At 43.9% G+C, this 19,177-nt stretch overlaps 1 protein-coding gene across 3 annotated transcripts; it reads right to left on the reverse strand.

The window, feature by feature from the left end:
• Positions 1–1,392: 1,392 nt before the first annotated feature.
• Positions 1,393–18,391, reverse strand: letm2 (leucine zipper-EF-hand containing transmembrane protein 2). 3 transcript variants are annotated; one of them, XM_026187675.2, is made up of 11 exons: positions 18,119–18,391; positions 17,603–17,671; positions 13,204–13,750; positions 7,490–7,633; positions 6,413–6,550; positions 6,096–6,299; positions 5,551–5,670; positions 4,883–5,002; positions 4,460–4,558; positions 4,048–4,116; positions 1,393–2,767 (listed from the first exon to the last, which is right to left on the reverse strand). In XM_026187675.2, the coding sequence occupies exons 2-11, from the start codon at positions 17,647–17,649 to the stop codon at positions 2,711–2,713; spliced, it is 1,545 nt and encodes a 514-aa protein (XP_026043460.2). In that variant the 5' UTR covers positions 17,650–17,671; positions 18,119–18,391; the 3' UTR covers positions 1,393–2,710. The 3 variants fall into 3 exon arrangements, with proteins under 3 accessions (XP_026043460.2, XP_080164944.1, XP_080164945.1); XM_080308818.1 differs by lacking the exon at positions 18,119–18,391 and adding an exon at positions 17,758–17,883; XM_080308819.1 differs by lacking the exon at positions 4,460–4,558.
• Between the last annotated feature and the right edge of the window lie 786 nt (positions 18,392–19,177).

Genomic DNA, 19,177 nt, shown 5'->3' on the forward strand with positions numbered 1-19,177 from the left:
GATGTTTCTCAAAACCATAAATCTAGATTTCCTTTGACTACGAGATCTTCAAATTTCTAAACCAGGGGTTAGACGTGTGGGGTGCTGCCCCCTGGTGGGCCGTGAGGGTGTTGCGGGGGGAGAAGAGTAGTGTCTCTTGGCTTGTGACATTCTTAAGTTTGGGAATGAGTGATCTAAACTCATTTTCACAGAAGTCCATATTAAAAAAATCCAAAAACAGTTTCAGATGAAGGGCCAAATGACTGATACACCATGCTGCTGTTGCACTCTCTTCTTTTTCCTTTTCTGTGTTTCTCCATATGATGAAGGCCTCAGAGCAGCTCTGTTTGGATGTTGCTGCCCAGCAGCATCAGTGTAATGCGGGTGACTATAGACAAAACCCTTGGACGACACCTCTATAGTCTCTACTTCTGATTTTAAGCTCCAGCTTTTTCTTTAAGAGCTTTTCGACATCAATTGCATTAAGCTCTCTGCACTTCCTGAGCTTCATCTGATCTGTTCTTGTCACCGTGTGTAGTTCACTTTAGCGTCAGGTCTAACAGGCACAAGATCTGTTCGATTATTCATGCAGAACTTCATGAAACTGTCAAATGTCTCAGCAGGTTCATTGTCTCTCACGACAGGCTTCAGGAAATTATATAAATATTGAAAGCCTCAACTTTACTCCTCCAAACATACCTCTTCTCATTGTGATTAAAAAACAAAACAAACCCTCAATACTCTGATCTTGTATGACCATAAAATTCTTCTTCAGGAGGTATTTGGCTCCTCCATGTGGGCAGCTGCTCCCATGATGAGTGTATGTCAACTTCTGACTACACCTGTACACATCTGTAAGTGGTTTTATGTTTGATCCTAATTTGCAACCAAGTCTATTTACAGGCCATTTATCAGCAAGAATATTAAATCAGTAGAACTTTACTTTGATCAGAAACACAAACTAAAGTGATTTAATGTCTCCTTGATTAGGTTACAGGACAAAATCCTGAATATGGAGTAACATTTAATGTTTGAACAAATCAAGTTTAAAGTTTTGAGTAACTAAAGTTTCGAATTAAGAGCTCGAGTAACTAGCTGGCACTCATCCACAACACACTGAAAGCATTAAAAGCTATGAACTAATGAGACTAATGACTGTAACGGCTCTGAAGTGGGCAGAGAAAAAGAGAAAGTTGACACCCTTTATCTCTAACTGGGTCTGAGTTTGTCAAACCTGCGAACACAAAGAAAGCCTGGATATGCTGAACTGGCATTGCAGTACACCCATCATGACCTCTGACCCCAGAGTCAGGTGTGACTACAGGGTTCTTTAGAAAGCACTGATCCGTTACTGATGACACAATGTTGCAAAAACAGTTCACATCCATTAAAAACTGAAGCACAAAAGAGAGAAAGTTTTGAGTCTTTTTATTGATCTCCTTCAGCGCAGGATGTAGAGATGATTGAAAAGGTGTCTGCTTTTCCCATCAGTAACAACACTGGTGATTATAATTCGAGGAATCATTTGGATCAAACGGGAAAGGGGCCAAACAGGAGACATTAGTCTATAAAGAAAAAGGTGCAACTGGGCGCTTCAAACACAGAGGTGACTGAAAAACCAAAGTAATATATTCTGATGACAATCACCCTCTAACCATAGGCACATGTGTAAAACCAGTGAAACAAGTCTTAACCAGCAATGATTGGAGTTAAAATGTCCTTTCAGTTATGTCATCCACTTCCAGGAGGTGCCTACGGATAAACAGCAACGAGTGGGGTAAAAAGAAAAAAGAAATAAAACACCACACAAGTTGCTTCTCCATTAAATGTTTACAGGGAGTTTGAAGCATCACACACACAAAGCTGGAGAAACCTTCCAACTTTGATGACAGTAAATATGGGGGCATAACGATGTTAGACATTTGGGCAAATCAGCCACGATACCAAAAAATAATCATCTCATGTGTGGCTTCAGGCTTACAGCTTCTCCACGCGAGCGGACATCAAGCATTTTCCGTTTAAAGACTCTTTAGCATCATAGTGTTAAAACATAATACACTTGAAATAGCTTGTCCTTTCAGTGGCTGTACCAGTGAGCTCGCACTTAATGACGAACCCCTCTTCACTTAACAGCAGCACGTCATCATCACCCCCCCACCCACCCCAATCTAAACCTGCTGTTTCACCATAAGATCAACTCAATCTCTGACATTTTAATACCTTTTATATTTTATGTAGGCAGCATCTTTCTGGTGCCTACAGCTGACTTTAACAAAGGTGGGGCAGCTACTGTGGGGAAAAAAAAAAAAGAAAAAAGAAAAGGGTTGACTTCTCTCTCAGCTGGCACAGGAGTTAAAAACACCTGCAAATAAAACCTGGTATGCGCATAACAAACTGTACAAAGCTGCTGCTGCTTCAGTTACAGAACACAAAAACAAAAATAAGCATATTTACAAATGTACAAAGGGAGAAACCATCGTCATCACAAACAGTTCACCAGGAAATGACTTCAGGTCACAGAATCAGCAGCCATCAGCTGACTGCCAGGGCGGTAGCACGTTGGGAGAGTGTCAGAGATCGGGGTGCGCAAAGCTGAGGTGAAGCCGCCGAACCTGCAGTGAGGAAGATGAGGAGCGGGCAGGACTCCTGGGTGAGATGCTGGTTCAAAAACAGAATAAGGGGTTTTAGCCCCGTCCATTCCTCCCCTCGCTCCAGGCTCTCCTGCTCATCTTCACACGCCGTTCGCACTGATCTTGCTCTTCTGGGTTCCTTCTATTGCCGCTTTGGCCTGTGGAAAAGATTGGAAGAGTGTTTAAACATTATCATCTCCTACTGAACATGTATCAAGACAAAACAAATTTCTTCTTAACGCTGTTAATAAGTCTGCAGTGACCCAAGAAATACAATGGACACAGTGACGTTGTTGCCTGGGTCAAACGAGTTGCAGCATGGTGCCCAGACACTGAGAAAACACGGCAAACACATTGAAGAATATGCAATTCTGAAGAATTTACGGCCATGAGCTGTCGGTAGATAAAGAAGCCCATACACCTAGACCTGTGGCTTGACTTGGCCTTTTACACACTAGCCGTGAATGTATTAACAATCCATAAAGAGCGGAAGATGTTTGCAGGAAAGAGGTAAAAAGATGTCTGCTTCTTTGTGTATTTGGAGCCCATGATTTGTGTGATCTTCCAAATGTAGAAAAAAATATTTTTAAAACATCTGCACAAAAAAAAAATCCCAATAATACACCCAAATAACAGTGCATTTCTTTAACTTCAGTGTCTAAAATGTCAAAACTTAAGGCACAAATCCAATCTCCCCTTAGGTATGTTCTTATGGTTTCCCACACTAATGCTATTTTTAGACTGCCTCAGGATGTTACAGTAAACCTTCCTGTTGGCCGTCTCACTCTGGGGGGCAGGGTGAGCAAACGGTGCTCTGCACAACTGAAAGTTGAGAGAAAAAGCTCATCACCTGACATCACTCACACCTTGCACAAACTGCAGCACAGTACAATCTCTCTGGAGCTTAAAGAACACCTCGAATCAGCAGCCAAGAGTGAATAGTTCACCACTAATCAGCTCTGAAAGCGCTCAGTTAGGCCCAGACATTGCAAAGGCATCATTAACATGTTTCACTGATTTATCATGACGGATAAAAATGATTTCACGTCTTTAAAACATAAATAAACAAAGGAGAAATCAAACGACCAGGACTCATGGCAGTCATTAACATTTGAAATTAGACTCGTTTGAAAGATGCTAAAAATAAGATGAAAAAAAATCCGTACAAGGAATCTTAAAATGTCTTTACACATCTTGGGAGGACTGACTTTAAAAGATAAATGTGACTGTGTGACAGTCACAGGTCGTTTTCAGATATTTTTAACCCTCACGGATTAATTTATTATTCTGTGTCTATGTTTTATTCTGCTTTCAGTGATTACCTAAAAGATTTATCATAAGAGCACGTCAATCGCATGTTCAGGTCAGTGTGACAGACGAATGAGACCAAAGTGGGAAGAAATTACTGGAAACCATTCAGGTTTCTGTGGACACTCACCTGAAGGACTTCAGCAGGAGTCAGAGGTTTGTCTGACACGGCTGGAGCTTTGTCTCTCACTTCCTCTGCCTAAAAGTCGATAGAGGAGAAGAAAAATATGATAAATATATCATTAAGAGAATAATAATGGATACAACTGACTGGCTTTATGTCCTGTGTTGGGAGGTATAAATGACGATTAGTAATTTATTTTGTCCCTTATATCTCAGAAAATATCCATGCACCCAAGTATGCCTAAAAATGGGCAGCAGAGCTCCTCCAGCATGAAAATAAAGTTTTGGTCTTGAGGAGGAAATCTCTGCAGACCTGCAGCTTTGGCCCAATTTCCTGTGTCATAAATACAGTTCATCTGATCTCGTGCTCATGTGTGTTGTTGGGGTTCAGTGTTTGGTTTTGTTAGGCGTGCACTGACCGGTCTGTCTTTGATGATGAGTGCAGGGTCTGCCAACCTGTCGCTGCTGACTGGGACTGTATTTGCTACTGGGTTTTCCTCTGGAGTAACACCAACCTTCTGCAGACCAACCAACAAATATGAGGTGAGAAGAACACATCTAAAATCATAAACTGCTCTGGTTTAATTTGATTATCATTCTCTTTCTCAGATGTGCTCTATTTCACATTCAAAACCTGTTTTTATATTTCCAGCTTTTTACTTTCTACTCTGTTCTTTTGGTTGTATTTAAAACTGTTTTTATTTCCATCATGATTAGCAAAGACGATCCTGTTTTTTGTTTTTTAAACAGCTGGAGTGTTAAGCGTTGTGCAGCTTTCTCTGGCCGACTGATAGGTCAGTGAATTAAGTTGTAGGATTTTAAATTGTCTGCAAAGGACGAACCTCGATCTTAGGAACAGGCGGGATGACGTGGGGTTTGGGTTTGAGGTCTGTCAGGTACATGGCTCTGGAGAGCAGCAGCAGCGATGGAGGAACGTTCTCATTCAGGTGCAGGTCCAGCCACTAGATGAGAGAAAAACATTTATGAAACGAGATTACTGGAAAGGTATAAAAGGTTTGCTTTTGATTAAAAGGTTTTTTCTAATTAGCTCTGATATTTGGATCAGACGTCGACCTGATCCTGACTTTAAGAACTGGATGGAAAAATCGGTGGTGGTGAGATTGTCTCATTAATTTAGATCTGTGTTGTTGTAAACACCAATAACTTTTTTATTTATTTTATTCTGTTATTTCCTCATTTTCCTTTATTATTTTTCCAATTAAAACCCATTCAGTGCATTTATATTCTTGGATGCCTGTATTTGTAAGGATTTATTTTGCAAAGTTGGCAAACCTGCTAATATTAGTCTCAACAGGCTGAAAAGCAGATCCAATAACTGGACCAATAGCTTGCCATCATGTCCTACAGTACTCCTCATTTTTCTCCAAGATGAACTTGTCTTCAAGAGCAAATCTGAACCATTTTGCTCCAGCTGACCTCAAACAGCGGTGTCTGTGGGCGACTCCCAACTGAACGCTTAAAGAAAACACGTTAAAAACCGGCTGCTCACCTGCTGCATCTGCTCACGAAGCTGATCTGTAGTAAGACCGAGAGACCTCATCCCACGAATGCGGCACGCTGCCTGCAACTCTGACACACTCATGGCCGCCACACCCTCGGCTGCAATCATCTGTGAAGGGATGAAAGAGGAAGTGAAAAACTGAAGCATGAGAAAAGTTACTCTTTAGCTTGATCAACGTATGTCTAGCAGCTGTGTACATATGCAGCACAGTAAAAAGAGGATATATTTGGTGTTTCAGAACTTTCTACCTTAAAAGGAAACATTGTAGTAAAACTGATCTGAAACAAGTCAAGTCAGAGACATTTATTACAGATTTACTTCTTGTTAAAGATGTACTATTTTTATGTGCAGTAACATCAGACACTAAGTAAAGCAGGAAGGAAGAGAAAGGGATAATCTGATCATAACTGGCAGATGATTAAACCCAGCCTGTGATGTCACCTGAGATGATTAATGGTTGTTTAGTTTTACAGCCTTTGTGTATCTCTCCTAGTCACAGCTGTAAACTTGTGGTAACGAGCTTTCAGTCTCACCTCATCGTCCGACTTGATGGCTCTGAGTTTCATCATCAGCTGAAAGCGCAGCAAGTTGTTGGTGCCAATAGGCTGCAGCTCCAACAGTTTGCACAGAGCCACCAGCTGGGGGCGCTCCAGGTGCTCCAGCGTCAGCTCGTCCTCAAACAGCTTGGAGAAGCGGACAATGTCCTTCGTTTGGGGTTGCTCTCCTGTGCCCCGAACCTGAAATGGAAAGTTACGGACGCATTACTATAGTAAAGCTTCTTCAGTCATCCCTCAAACACGTGACAGCGGATCAGTAACAACGTTAGAGCAACGAGTTTGCTGTCATTCACCTCCTGAACGTATTTGGAGAAGCGCTGCGCCTCATCGTCCGACTTTGCTTTATTCCTTCGAGCCATCTCAGCGATCGTCTCCTGCAGAAACTTAGCCAGCTCCAGCTTCGCAGCCAGACCTTTCTTCTGCTTCTCCTCCTGCAGGATGACAACAATTGTTTAAAAATGCAAGGCAACAAGCAAAGAGAGGCTAAAGAAACTATGTCCTTAAAGTTTAGAGAGGAAAACATTTTGGGGAAGAGATCAGAGTGATGCGACAAGATCATCTGAGAAGGGGGGGAAAACAAAACAAAACACAGTCTCTGATTGATTATGTTTAGCTGCATTTAACACCCATTATATATATTATACGGAAACCATAGAGCTTTTTATGGGAAACTAATTTATGCTTCAGTATAGGTATCAGGAAGAATGTTTAGGATAAGAAGCTTTTACAGCTCATTAAAAAGGAAGCCCACATTTTCCCTTTGACAGCATTTTGCTTACTGCAAATAATAAAATGTATATCACAGTAAGTTGAGTTTACATTTGGCTTGGACTTTCCCTGACATTGCTTTTAACGCTGTTTTACTCTTTTCTTTAATTGTTATTATTGTTAACTAAGTTTCAGAGAGCAGACACCTCCAAGCTGCCCAGCAGCATGACAACATATCTCTGAATCATTCAGCTGTGCTCCAGAACAACCACGCAGGATCAGAGATAACAGGGCGCACACAACAGAAACTTTCAGTGCGTGAGGGAAGACGGCGTTTAACACATCAGAAATGATGATGCAGTTTAAGAAAGACCGATATCAGAACAGGTCATAGGAATAGTTACAGTTGTTGACAGATGCACCTACTTAACACATAAAAAGTTCAAAGGTTGTCTGCTGACAACATGTTAAGAAACAAAACATTTAGAGTTTACATTGTGCTTATAAATGCCAGACACGTGTCTCAGAGTAAACTATCAAGATTAGATCAAGTAAGCAGCCTGCTGGAGTCACGTCTGAAAGGTTATATAATCCCAATGAACCCTATTATAAGTTCACTCAGGCAGCAGAGTGTGTGTATGGGTATGTGTGTGTGTGCATGCCTTTTTGGTCTCCGTCTCAAAGGTGGAGGGCAACATCTCTGGGAACAGTTTGAGGAAGACGGGAAGAAGGAACTCCATGAAGGGGACGATGATAAACACCATGAAGGGCACCAGACGGAAGAGGTCAGCACAGGTCCTCATCAGCTGCAACAAACAGAAACAGTGCAAGACAACAGTATTTATGCTGTGGTGCTGCTGACTGTGGGTCCTTCCACAGCAGAGGTAGAAGAGGGACAGCCATGGACGAGGGGTCCTATAAAAGCACAGATCAAAGTTTACAGTTTAACTGTCAGGGATGCACCAATATGATATTTGTCTGACAGCGACCGAGGGTACGTCCAGAGGTACACTTTAACCATAAGAGTGAAGAAATGCTGGCCAATCAAAAGCCCACAAATGATAATACAGCACACAGTCTGAAATCAAAAGTAAAAGGAGATAAAGGTACACACCTTTGACATCGTTTCTGTGTAAACACAGAAAATGAATATTAAAATGCATTTCAAGATGCACAGAGGTTTAACAAAATACCTGCATACGTGTGGACGTAGCCCATGCATCTGTGATAAGGTGCAAATTTATGGGTGCTATCTACTTTCTCTTCCATGCTCAACTGTGGCTGGTGATGCAGCAGAACTAGTTCACGAGTTGCTATGCCAGGAAGAATAAGGACCGCCAGCTGCAGTTCAAGATGGAGGACATGTGTGACCATGGCTGTTTCCCAGCTTCACCAACAATAACTGTACCTGAAGCGCTACACATGTCATCAGGAAAAGTAAACCAACTGACAGTTTCTGTCAAATATTGATGTAGACTTGCTGGCACTGTGAGGACATAAACGGCCCTCAGCTTGTCAGTCAAACTGGCTATTTCCATTATCATACATACATATACACACACACATACACACACACATACATACATACACACACACACACACACACACACACACACACACACACACACACACACACACACACACACACACACAGGTCAGCGATTCTCTGCGCGATCAACCTCTCATATGTTTAAGCTTGCTGCGGGAGATTTCACTTGTCATGTTTGCATAGTAAGCTAACGATTGATAAGACGATGTCAGAGGAATTGGTGCGCAAATTATCATCACTCACCAATCAGTGCTGTCGCTCTCTATACACAGTTCGCGCGATTGCAAAGTGAAAGCAAAAAACAAGTGCAAATTAAAACGTGATTTCAATATGTCACATATTGACAGTGGCTCATCGACGCCAATGACATAATTACCCAGCTACATTTCCGAAAGAATGCAAAAGCATTGACATATTGTAGCGGGTCAGGGCTGTTCGGGGTTCTGTTTGTAGTTATGTTTTGTGTACGTTGCCATGGTGACGGGTGACGCCCTCTCGCTGCGACAGTGTGTCCTTCCGGGGTCAGAGGGCGCCCTGTGTGTTGTTGTTGCTGTGCTGTTGCCGCGCTGAGCAGTTAGCTAGCGGCAGTGTTCTTCTGCAGATGTCAATAAACGGCTGTGCTCCCTGGCTAGCTCACGGGAAGCAAGACCAAACGATACCTCCGTCTCCTCCTTGTCTGAGCTCGCCACATTGGTGTCAGAAGTGGGATAGCTCACCCTCGTTGTAATGGAGAGAGACATTCAGAGGCTGGAGCAAGCTGTCGAGGAGAACATTCCCCGCTTGGGAAACTGGCGATTGAAGAGAGAGGGTGTGAGTGACCATGCAAGTCCCCCGACGGGTCCCGATAGCGCGAGCGCACCGCGGCGGCGGCCCGTCGCGACACATGCTAGGGCAATGCTTCATGGGTTACCTCTGTCGACCCACACGCCGAGCCCCCAACCGTAGCAGTCATGCCTACCACGCCAGTTAAGGCACCTGGATATTTGCAGGACTTTGTGTGGGGTAATGGGGTCGTCGGGGACGACTGACCCCTTAGGTGGGGGCTATGTATCGGGTCAGAGCTGTTCGGGGTTCTGTTTGTACAGTTATGTTTTGTTTATGTTGCCATAGTGACGGGTGACGCCCTCTCGCTGCTGCGGTGTGTCCTTCCGGGGTCAGAGGGCGCCCTATGTGTTGTTGTTGTTGCTGTGCGGTTTCCGCGCTGAGCAGTTAGCTAGCAGCAGTGTTCTTCTGCAGATGTCAATAAACGGCTGTGCTCCCTGGCTAGCTCACGGGAAGCAAGACCAAACGATACCTCCGTCTCCTCCTTGTCTGAGCTCGCGACAATATATTTTTCCTTCCTACAAAGCCCGACTGGAAAAATCGCTAGCCCCGGGACGTCGGGCTAGCGATTTTGCAAGCCCTGTATCTGATTGAGGAATCACTCATCTGTGGGAAAGAGTTTATTACAGAGAAATGGCTCTTTCCAAAATAAAAGCTATACTATACGCTTCTTCTGGGCTATATTCTCAGCAGCATATTGTAGCGGGTCAGGGCTGTGTTTGTACAGTTATGTTTTTTTTTATGTTGCCATAGTGACGGGTGACGCCCTCTCGCTGCGACGGTGTGTCTTTCCGGGGTCAGAGGGCGCCCTGTGTGTTGTTGTTGCTGTGCTGTTGCCGCGCTGAGCAGTTAGCTAGCGGCAGTGTTCTTCTGCAGATGTCAATAAACGGCTGTGCTCCCTGGCTAGCTCACGGGAAGCAAGACCAAACGATACCTCCGTCTCCTCCTTGTCTGAGCTCGCCATATTGGTGTCAGAAGTGGGATAGCTCACCCTCGCTGTAATGGAGAGAGACATTCAGAGGCTGGAGCAAGCCGTCGAGGAGAACATTCCCCGCTTGGGAAACTGGCGATTGAAGAGAGAGGGTGTGAGTGGCCATGCAAGTCCCCCGACGGGTCCCGATAGCGCGAGCGCACCGCGGCGGCGGCCCGTCGCGACACATGCTAGGGCAATGCTTCATGGGTTACCTCTGTCGACCCACACGCCGAGCCCCCAACCGTAGCAGTCATGCCTACCACGCCAGTTAAGGCACCTGGATATTTGCAGGACTTTGTGTGGGGTAATGGGGTCGTCGGGGACGACTGACCCCTTAGGTGGGGGCTATGTATCGGGTCAGGGCTGTTCGGGGTTCTGTTTGTACAGTTATGTTTTGTTTATGTTGCCATAGTGACGGGTGACGCCCTCTCGCTGCTGCGGTGTGTCCTTCCGGGGTCAGAGGGCGCCCTATGTGTTGTTGTTGTTGCTGTGCGGTTTCCGCGCTGAGCAGTTAGCTAGCAGCAGTGTTCTTCTGCAGATGTCAATAAACGGCTGTGCTCCCTGGCTAGCTCACGGGAAGCAAGACCAAACGATACCTCCGTCTCCTCCTTGTCTGAGCTCGCGACAATATATTTTTCCTTCCTACAAAGCCCGACTGGAAAAATCGCTAGCCCCGGGACGTCGGGCTAGCGATTTTGCAAGCCCTGTATCTGATTGAGGAATCACTCATCTGTGGGAAAGAGTTTATTACAGAGAAATGGCTCTTTCCAAAATAAAAGCTATACTATACGCTTCTTCTGGGCTATATTCTCAGCAGCATATTGTAGCGGGTCAGGGCTGTGTTTGTACAGTTATGTTTTTTTTTTATGTTGCCATAGTGACGGGTGACGCCCTCTCGCTGCGACGGTGTGTCTTTCCGGGGTCAGAGGGCGCCCTGTGTGTTGTTGTTGCTGTGCTGTTGCCGCGCTGAGCAGTTAGCTAGCGGCAGTGTTAATAAACGGCTGTGCTCCCTGGCTAGCTCACGGGAAGCAATACCAAACGACACCTCCGTCTCCTCCTTGTCTGAGCTCGCCACATTGGTGTCAGAAGTGTGATGATGGTGGCACCCCATGTTCTGACCCGAGTGACTTTTCCCCCGCCGGTCGTGACCGGCCAGTGCGCCAAAAGAAGGCACCTGGACATTTGCAGGACTTTGTGTGGGGTAATGGGGTCGTCGGGGACGACTGACCCCTTAGGTGGGGGCTATGTAGCGGGTCAGGGCTGTTCGGGGTTCTGTTTGTACAGTTATGTTTTGTTTATGTTGCCATAGTGACGGGTGACGCCCTCTCGCTGCGGCGGTGTGTCCTTCCGGGGTCAGAGGGCGCCCTGTGTGTTGTTGTTGCTGTGCGGTTGCCGCGCTGAGCAGTTAGCTAGCGGCAGTGTTCTTCTGCAGATGTCAATAAACGGCTGTGCTCCCTGGCTAGCTCACGGGAAGCAAGACCAAACGACACCTCTGTCTCCACCTTGTCTGAGCTCGCCACAATATTAAATATATCAGGTCCCCATAAGGAGAATCATGTGCTAACGGCTGTCTAAATGAGTCGGGTAAAGTTTGTAGCATGCATGCTTGTTGTTTTTGTCTGCTTCCACTTGTCTTTGCACTAGGATGACATTGGTGTAAATGTGCAGTCATATTCGTTGTGTTCCCACTAGTGCTGTCAGCGTTAATCTCGTTGAAATGACATTAACGCCACAACACGGCAAATCTCCGTTAACGAGCTACCCCTGATCGCCCCTTGCGGGGGGCGTTCACGAGCTAACTGCGCTAACACACTAGTTCCCACCCATGTGATTGAGCATTGCGTGGCACATCCAACATACTGTTTTACTTTAGTCCATGATGCGCTTACCTTCAGGGTCATACGTCACATGAAAACCAAAATAATTCCAAACGCCAGATCTGAATGAGGGTGGGGGAGGTTCAATTTGCCATGTTGCAAGGAGAGCTTAACTTCTGTCTCGCTAGCTTGCCCTGCCCTCTTCCTTCTGACGATGCTGTCTGTGTTGAGCGCTGTGTGTGTGTGTGTATATATATATATATATATATATATATATATATATATATATATATATATATATATATATATATATATATATATATATATATATATATATATATGAGAGAGAGACAGAGATACATAGATTGATAGATTCCTGTATAATATATGTGATCACAACTGTACCTTCTTGGTTGCTAAAATAGTTTGGTCATTAGAGATATAATAACATGACAAGCTGTGAAATCACACGAGTTGTGTATATATTTAGACATTCAGCAGGCGTATAAAACCTCTGTAGTGCTGCTGTTAGGTGAAAACAACCATTAAAAGAAAAAAAAAATATACACTTATTCAGCCTCATAGCTGTAGCACACTAAATGGCTTCAGCTTTAGGAGTAAATAGGCGTGTACAGGTTCTTGATAAAATACAGACCGTGATATTTCTCTGAATCCCAAAACACCAACTACACTGGGGATTAGTGTTTAAACAGTCAATCCTTAACGCACAGCAGGTCAGGCAGTCAGAGACAGGACATATTTAATGGCAGGATTTCATGCCACAGATTATATTTAACGTCATTCAGGATTTTCAGAGTCACTGAACAAAGACTGTAAAACCTCACATCCATCGTCCTCAGCTCCTTCTGACACAAAGCCAGTGAGCTGGGTGTGAAATGAATCTCAGTAACAGGACAGAAAGGGTGGTGGTGGAAGGGGATTGGATGACTCTCAAGCTGAGGGTTTGAAAATGAGTAGAAACCAGACAAACTACTGCTGCACCCAGACTGCAGCCTATTACAGCACATCACAGCAGGATAAACACAACAGCCTGCAAATTATGCAGGACAGAGCTGTGGAAAGATGGCTTCAAAGCTGTGAGATGGAAACTAAACGTAAGCATTTTCAAAAAACAAAAACTAAACTCACGCTACAATCCTGAAAACCCTAAAGACTAAAATTAGTCAGACTAATCCAACATTTAAGCTCCCTTACCCTTCTCCTCTCCCTGCGTGTGAGCACTTGTCCATGCAGCAGCCTCCACACCATCCTGCCAGCAATCTTGGTGTCGATACCGAGTAACCGGAAGCCGTTGTAGTAATGCTTCAACTCATCCACGAACCTCTGATACAGAGACTTCTTCACGAGTGCCTTGTCCTTAACCGGAGCAACGGTGGCTGCGGCGGCTGTTGGTGCTGGAGGGGCAGCAGATGGAGGTTGGGACTGAGGCGCAGCAGCTGGAGAGTCCTTTTTATCTCCTGAAGAAGCATCGTGAGCAGCAGCAGGTGGTGGTAGTGGTGAAGTCTTAGTGTCCTCCTGCTTTATGTCCTGGAGCCAAACACCTGAGCTGTGTAGGGAGCGAGTGAGGAGGACAGAGCTGTGGCTACGACCAAGGGGGTGGCCACGGAAACAGTGATGGTGACCATAGCGGGAGGACCTGAGTGGGAACGAAGGCGAGACGTGGCAAGGAGGGACTACGTGGAGATAGGCTTTGGAAGACAAGGAGGAGCAGCTGTGCCTCTTGGATAACAAATATGATCCCCTGTTGACAGAGAAAAAACAAAAACTGCTTAGACAATACTTTCCTTAAATGTATGTTTTAGTGACGGATGAGACCATCAATAACACAACGTTATGTTACTGAATACAAACACAGAATAGCTTCTGGTTCAGATTGCTGTAAATGAACTCCTCTGGATTTAAATCAGAGGGGGGGAGTCAAATATACAGCTAGCAATCCAGAAGTGGACTCAAATTGTCCAACCGGGCCGACCGGATAGCTTTACAATATGTGAATGTTTCAAATTTCAATAAGAGGCTCATTTTATTTGAACTGTGGTGTGGGCACTGACTGCACTACCACACAGGAGATAAAGTTTAGGTCTAAAATCATCTGTCTGTGAAGCTTTAAAACCTCAAAAAGCTCCACTGTGACATTTAAACGATGTTTGTTAAGTTAGTGGGTGATGAATTAAACGTAGATGTTTTCTGAGTGGAACTTTTACTCATAAAAACCAGAAAAAAAATATTTCTGAAAAATAAGGAATTTGTGCAAACATCCCCCACAAAATGACCCATTTTTACTGCTCTTAGACTGGACTCTTATTTTGAAAGTGGGACTGTCGTTAACCAGTAAGGTCAAGCTAATTTTGTGGAAACCTCTGACGTCATTCAGCCATGTCAGACAGACTCTCTATTATTAATTATCCTAAATCTAGTATGTCTGGTTTGAACTAGCAGGATAGTGAAGTCACAACATACAACAAGGTACCCTGGTGAAAACTTGAAAAAAGCTAATGTTTAGAAGAAAAAAAAAAAGTCTATTAACCAATTCTATATACTAAGGGGGACGAGGGGAAGTGATCTCAAACTTTACCTTTTATACGACATATCGTTTATCAGCTATAAAGCTGTCATTAAACAGCAATTACACCCATAATAATAACAGCCGAACAGAAACTACTTCCAGCTCGCAGAATTGTACACATATCTGCGTTCACATTCACTCTAAAAATATTTGGATGAATCACCACATCACTCGTTCAGCTCCTTCTAGGAAACCTTCATCTGTTTCTGAAAATTTCTTATTGTTTTAGCAACGCTTTCAGAGGGATACTGAATCTTCCGGCAGTCCCTGGAATCCAATGAACCCCCGCAATGAAACACCACTTCCTCCTCCAAACACCATCATTGCTACTATACACACATGAATGCAGAGGCCTTTTCTCACTTCTGTAGGCTTTTGTGTAAGTGTCAAGCACTGTTTGAGGTCACAGTTTACCTCCATATACCTCCAGAAAGAGCCTCTGCTAGCAAATACATATTAATGCAGTTTAAGAATGGACTCTTCACAGTTTGGGGAGCAAACATAAGGTCACAGTTTGCCCCCAGGACACTCCCCCGACCTCAAACAGTGCCTGCTACTAAATGTACATTAGGCACTGCCTGAGGGTAACCACCCTCTGAGAAGCTGTCCTGATGACTACACACCTTCAAGTGCTTTTCAGTTAACAATGGGAACTGTAACCAACTGCATACTTATCTAAGGACCCTTAAAACTCTTGTCTAAGACCTAAACTTATTCAGAGTTCTTGCAGTCCAGACACGAAATCAGTTTATTCTTCCAACAGTTCTCAGAATTATGGAAAAAGTTCATCTGACGCTAATATTAGATGAGGATGTTATCCCCCCCCTCTGGTATGTACGCACATGAAACAGTGGCAACCCATCTTCTTATAGTTATTTATTTATTTATTTATTTTTTAAATGCACACTGTTTACCTGCAGGATGCACAAAAAGTTTACAAACAAACTGACCTGCCCTTTCTGTTCTTGGATCAAGAATGGGTTATATAGTTAACTATATAACTGTATGACTACACTCTCCTGCAACACAGCAGAATGCAACAGAGAGCTGATACTGACTATCAGTGACACGTGAAGTTATTTTGGTGACACTGACGTTTACACTGAAACAGCACATATGCATTTTTGTTGTTTTTCACAGTAGCTACACATTCAGACCAGAGGACAACTACTTTAGATTAGCCTGAGTTTAGAGTTTTCTGTCTACTTTAATGATGGTCCTGTTGGTGTCTCAAATTCAAATTCAAATTTTTATTTGTCACGTACACAGTCATACACAGTACGATATGTAGTGAAATGCTTGGACAACTGCTCGTGACCTAAAGAAAACAAAAAAGGAAAAGGCTATGAATAAGAAAGGAAATAAATATGAAAAATTAAAAAGGGTAAATTTAACTAGGAAGGAATAAAATATAAATTAAGGTTAAAAATGAAATAACTGTACAACACAAATTAGAAGGGTAAATTTAACTGGGAAGAATAAGATAAAGATAAATATATAAATTAAAGTTGAAAATAAAATAACTGTACAACAAAATACACAATATAGAACTATATAAGAATGTATGAAGAAATCTAAATATAAATAAATATATACACAATAACAGCAGCTGTACAAGTATTAACCGGAAATGAAGAATATAGTGACCAGTGTTGTGCAAAACCAAAGTCCAGAAAGTCCAGTGTGTGTGTAAGAACCATATGTGTGGGTCAGTACTGTGTGGTGGTGTGATTGAGAGACCGTATCGCCTGCGGGAAGAAGCTCCTCCTCAGTCTCTCTGTGTTGGTCTTCAGGGAGCGGAATCGCTTTCCTGACCTCAACAGAGAGAACAGTCTGTTGTTGGGATGGCTGAGGTCCTTCACGATCTTCCTGGCCTTGGTCCAGCACCGCCTGCTGTAGATTGAGTGCAGGTCAGGGAGCTCGGAGCGGATGGTGCGCTCAGCTGACCGCACAACCCTCTGTAGAGCTCGTCTGTCCTGCATGGTGCTGTTCCCGAACCAGGTTAAGATGTTTCCCGCCAGGATGCTCTCTATGGTGCACGAGTAAAAGTTCCTGAGCACCTTGGAGGGCAGTTGGAAGTCTCTCAAGCGTCTGAGGTGGTAGAGACGCTGTCGGGCCTTTTTCACCACGGTGTTGATGTGACAGGACCATGACAGGTCCTGCGTGATGTGAACTCCGAGGTATTTGAAGCTGTCCACTCTCTCCACTGGGCACTCGTTGATGACGGGGGTCTGGTAGTTCCTCTCCTGCTTAGTGCTGAAGTCCACTATCAGCTCCTTTGTCTTACTGACGTTTAGAAGGAGGTTGTTCCTCTGGCACCAGTTCTCCAGATTCCTAATCTCCTTCAGGTAGGCCGTCTCGTTGTTATCAGAGATCAGGCCCACCACGACGGTGTCGTCAGCAAACTTGATGATGGTGGTGGAGCTGGTAGTGGCCACACAGTCATATGTGTACAAAGAGTACAGCAGGGGGCTCAGAACACACCCCTGGGGGGCTCCAGTGCTGAGAGTGGTGGAGGCTGAGACAATGTGTGTGTTCTTTACTTTTCCACTAAACCTTAAAAAGTGAAGCATATATTTCCTTCACTATATAAAAAAATGTGTTTCCTTATAAACATGTGTGTCCTTGTGTATTTTTGGCCCTTAAGTAATTTTTTCTGTTGTGGGGTTTCTTTCCCTTACTTTTCGCTTTTGTTTTCCTCATACTTCTTTTTCCTCCTGTAGTTTTTAAAGATTGTCCTCAGGTTTCTGAGTTTGCTCCCTTGTAAGTTAATTTGATTAATTTGAGCGTTTTCTCAAGCAAGTGTAAATATTATCCAGGCTTAAATGTGTTGTTTTAACTCGGTATCAGCATCGATCCTTGTCCAGCACTGGCTCGTGCTCTTTTGTTTACCTGTAGCAGAGCCCAACAACACGCCCCGACTCAGTTTGCTCCAGCTTACACACAATAAGCGAAAGTATTCGAGCAAAAGTAAAAATAAAACTGTTAGGTACTAAAAGTAAAAGAAACCGTGTCCAACTGACTTACCTTGATCTTGTAACTGCGAGGAGCACCTGGTGACTAAAGACTGCCATTGTAGGGGCAGATTACAGTACTCTGTTAAACGGAGAAACAGCGAGGTTAGAGTTCACTCTTATGGGAACAGAAGTGAGACAGAAAACTACTGTAGTGCTAAAACTAACATTAAGACGACGAGACAGCAAATGAGCCCGATATTATGTAACAACAGTTTTAACGTGACTACTCATCTGAGAGGTACCACAGACTTAACTCTACCAGTTTCCCTAAAAAAATAATCTAACCTAACAGAAGACCTTAAGAACTGAACCCAAACCTTACTCCGCCTCTTTTTAAAGGCAGTAATAAAAGGACGTAACTTGATACCAAAACCAGGAGGGGTAAATTCCCAGGGTAAATTTCCGCCAGAGAAACACAGCCCTACGCTAGGCTAGCCGCTTAGCTAAAGTGAGCTAACCGGCTAACATAGTCGGTTAGCTGCGTTAGCTTAGCCGGCCGGTGCTAACTAAATGGCAGCCCACCAACCTCCAGCGTCGATGACCGAGCTATGGCTGCCGTAGCGGACAGGGCGATGTAAGGTTTCTCGGTAGGACGACAATAATATCCATCCACGGCACTCAATCCATGTAGAAGGGAACGATGAAAGTAACGGCCGGTGTAATGATAAACCCATTTACGGTGAGTTTCTCCGTCGAAAGTGCCCTCAGACGCGACAGGCTTGAGCTTCTTTACTGACAGTGTTTGTGCAGCCGTCACAGGCAGCTGCACTGAAATGTCACACCGGACATGCGTAAAGGCTGTGTGAGAAGTGTCAAAGATCGTCTATGCTAGCAAAGATGGCTCACTGTGTGGGCGAAAAAAAAAGCTTCTGCTCAGTGAAAGAGGGTGTTACCCTTCTTGTATTTATTCATTTTCAGATTTATGATTTATGGATGCTAGATGACATCTAAAAAAGCACATATAAATCAATGAAATGAAACAATCTTTACTTTCATATTGATGCTGTCAAACGATTTCATATTGAATGTGTTGTAATCAGTGTAACTAATCTGCAAGACAGTGGTGAGGTGCGCAGTAAGAGTAGCAGATGAATTCAAGGTGGGGCTGGGATTATATCAGGGATCTGCCCTGGGCCCCTTCTTGTGATGTCTCTGTAGACTATAATGTTTGCAGACAACAGTGTAACCTGTACTGAGAGTAGGTGCGAGAGAGCCCGGATAGGTGGAGGTCTTCTCTGGAGAGAAGATGAATGAAAGTCAGTAGAAGCAAGAAAGAATATATGCGTGTGAATGAGAAAGAGGCAGGTGTAGCAATGAAGCAGGAAGGAGAAGAAGGACCAAACGTGGAAAAGAGTCAAGCATCCAACATCTCCAGGATTAGTTGAACTGACATGTCTTCAGGATATAAGAGGATACATTTAAAATGTATCTTCATTAGACAAATACATCAATATATCCCGTCTTTTAGACATACAACGAAACTAAACTAGGAAAGCGAGCCAGTACTGCTCATTAAATTTGTTTTGTTTTTGTTGCAATTTTAAGGTCTTGTTAATTCAGAAAAACTCGACTTTTGTTTGTCAAC

The sequence above is a fragment of the Astatotilapia calliptera genome, chromosome 12, assembly GCF_964374335.1.
Source record: "Astatotilapia calliptera chromosome 12, fAstCal68.1, whole genome shotgun sequence".
Lineage (NCBI taxonomy): Eukaryota > Metazoa > Chordata > Actinopteri > Cichliformes > Cichlidae > Astatotilapia > Astatotilapia calliptera.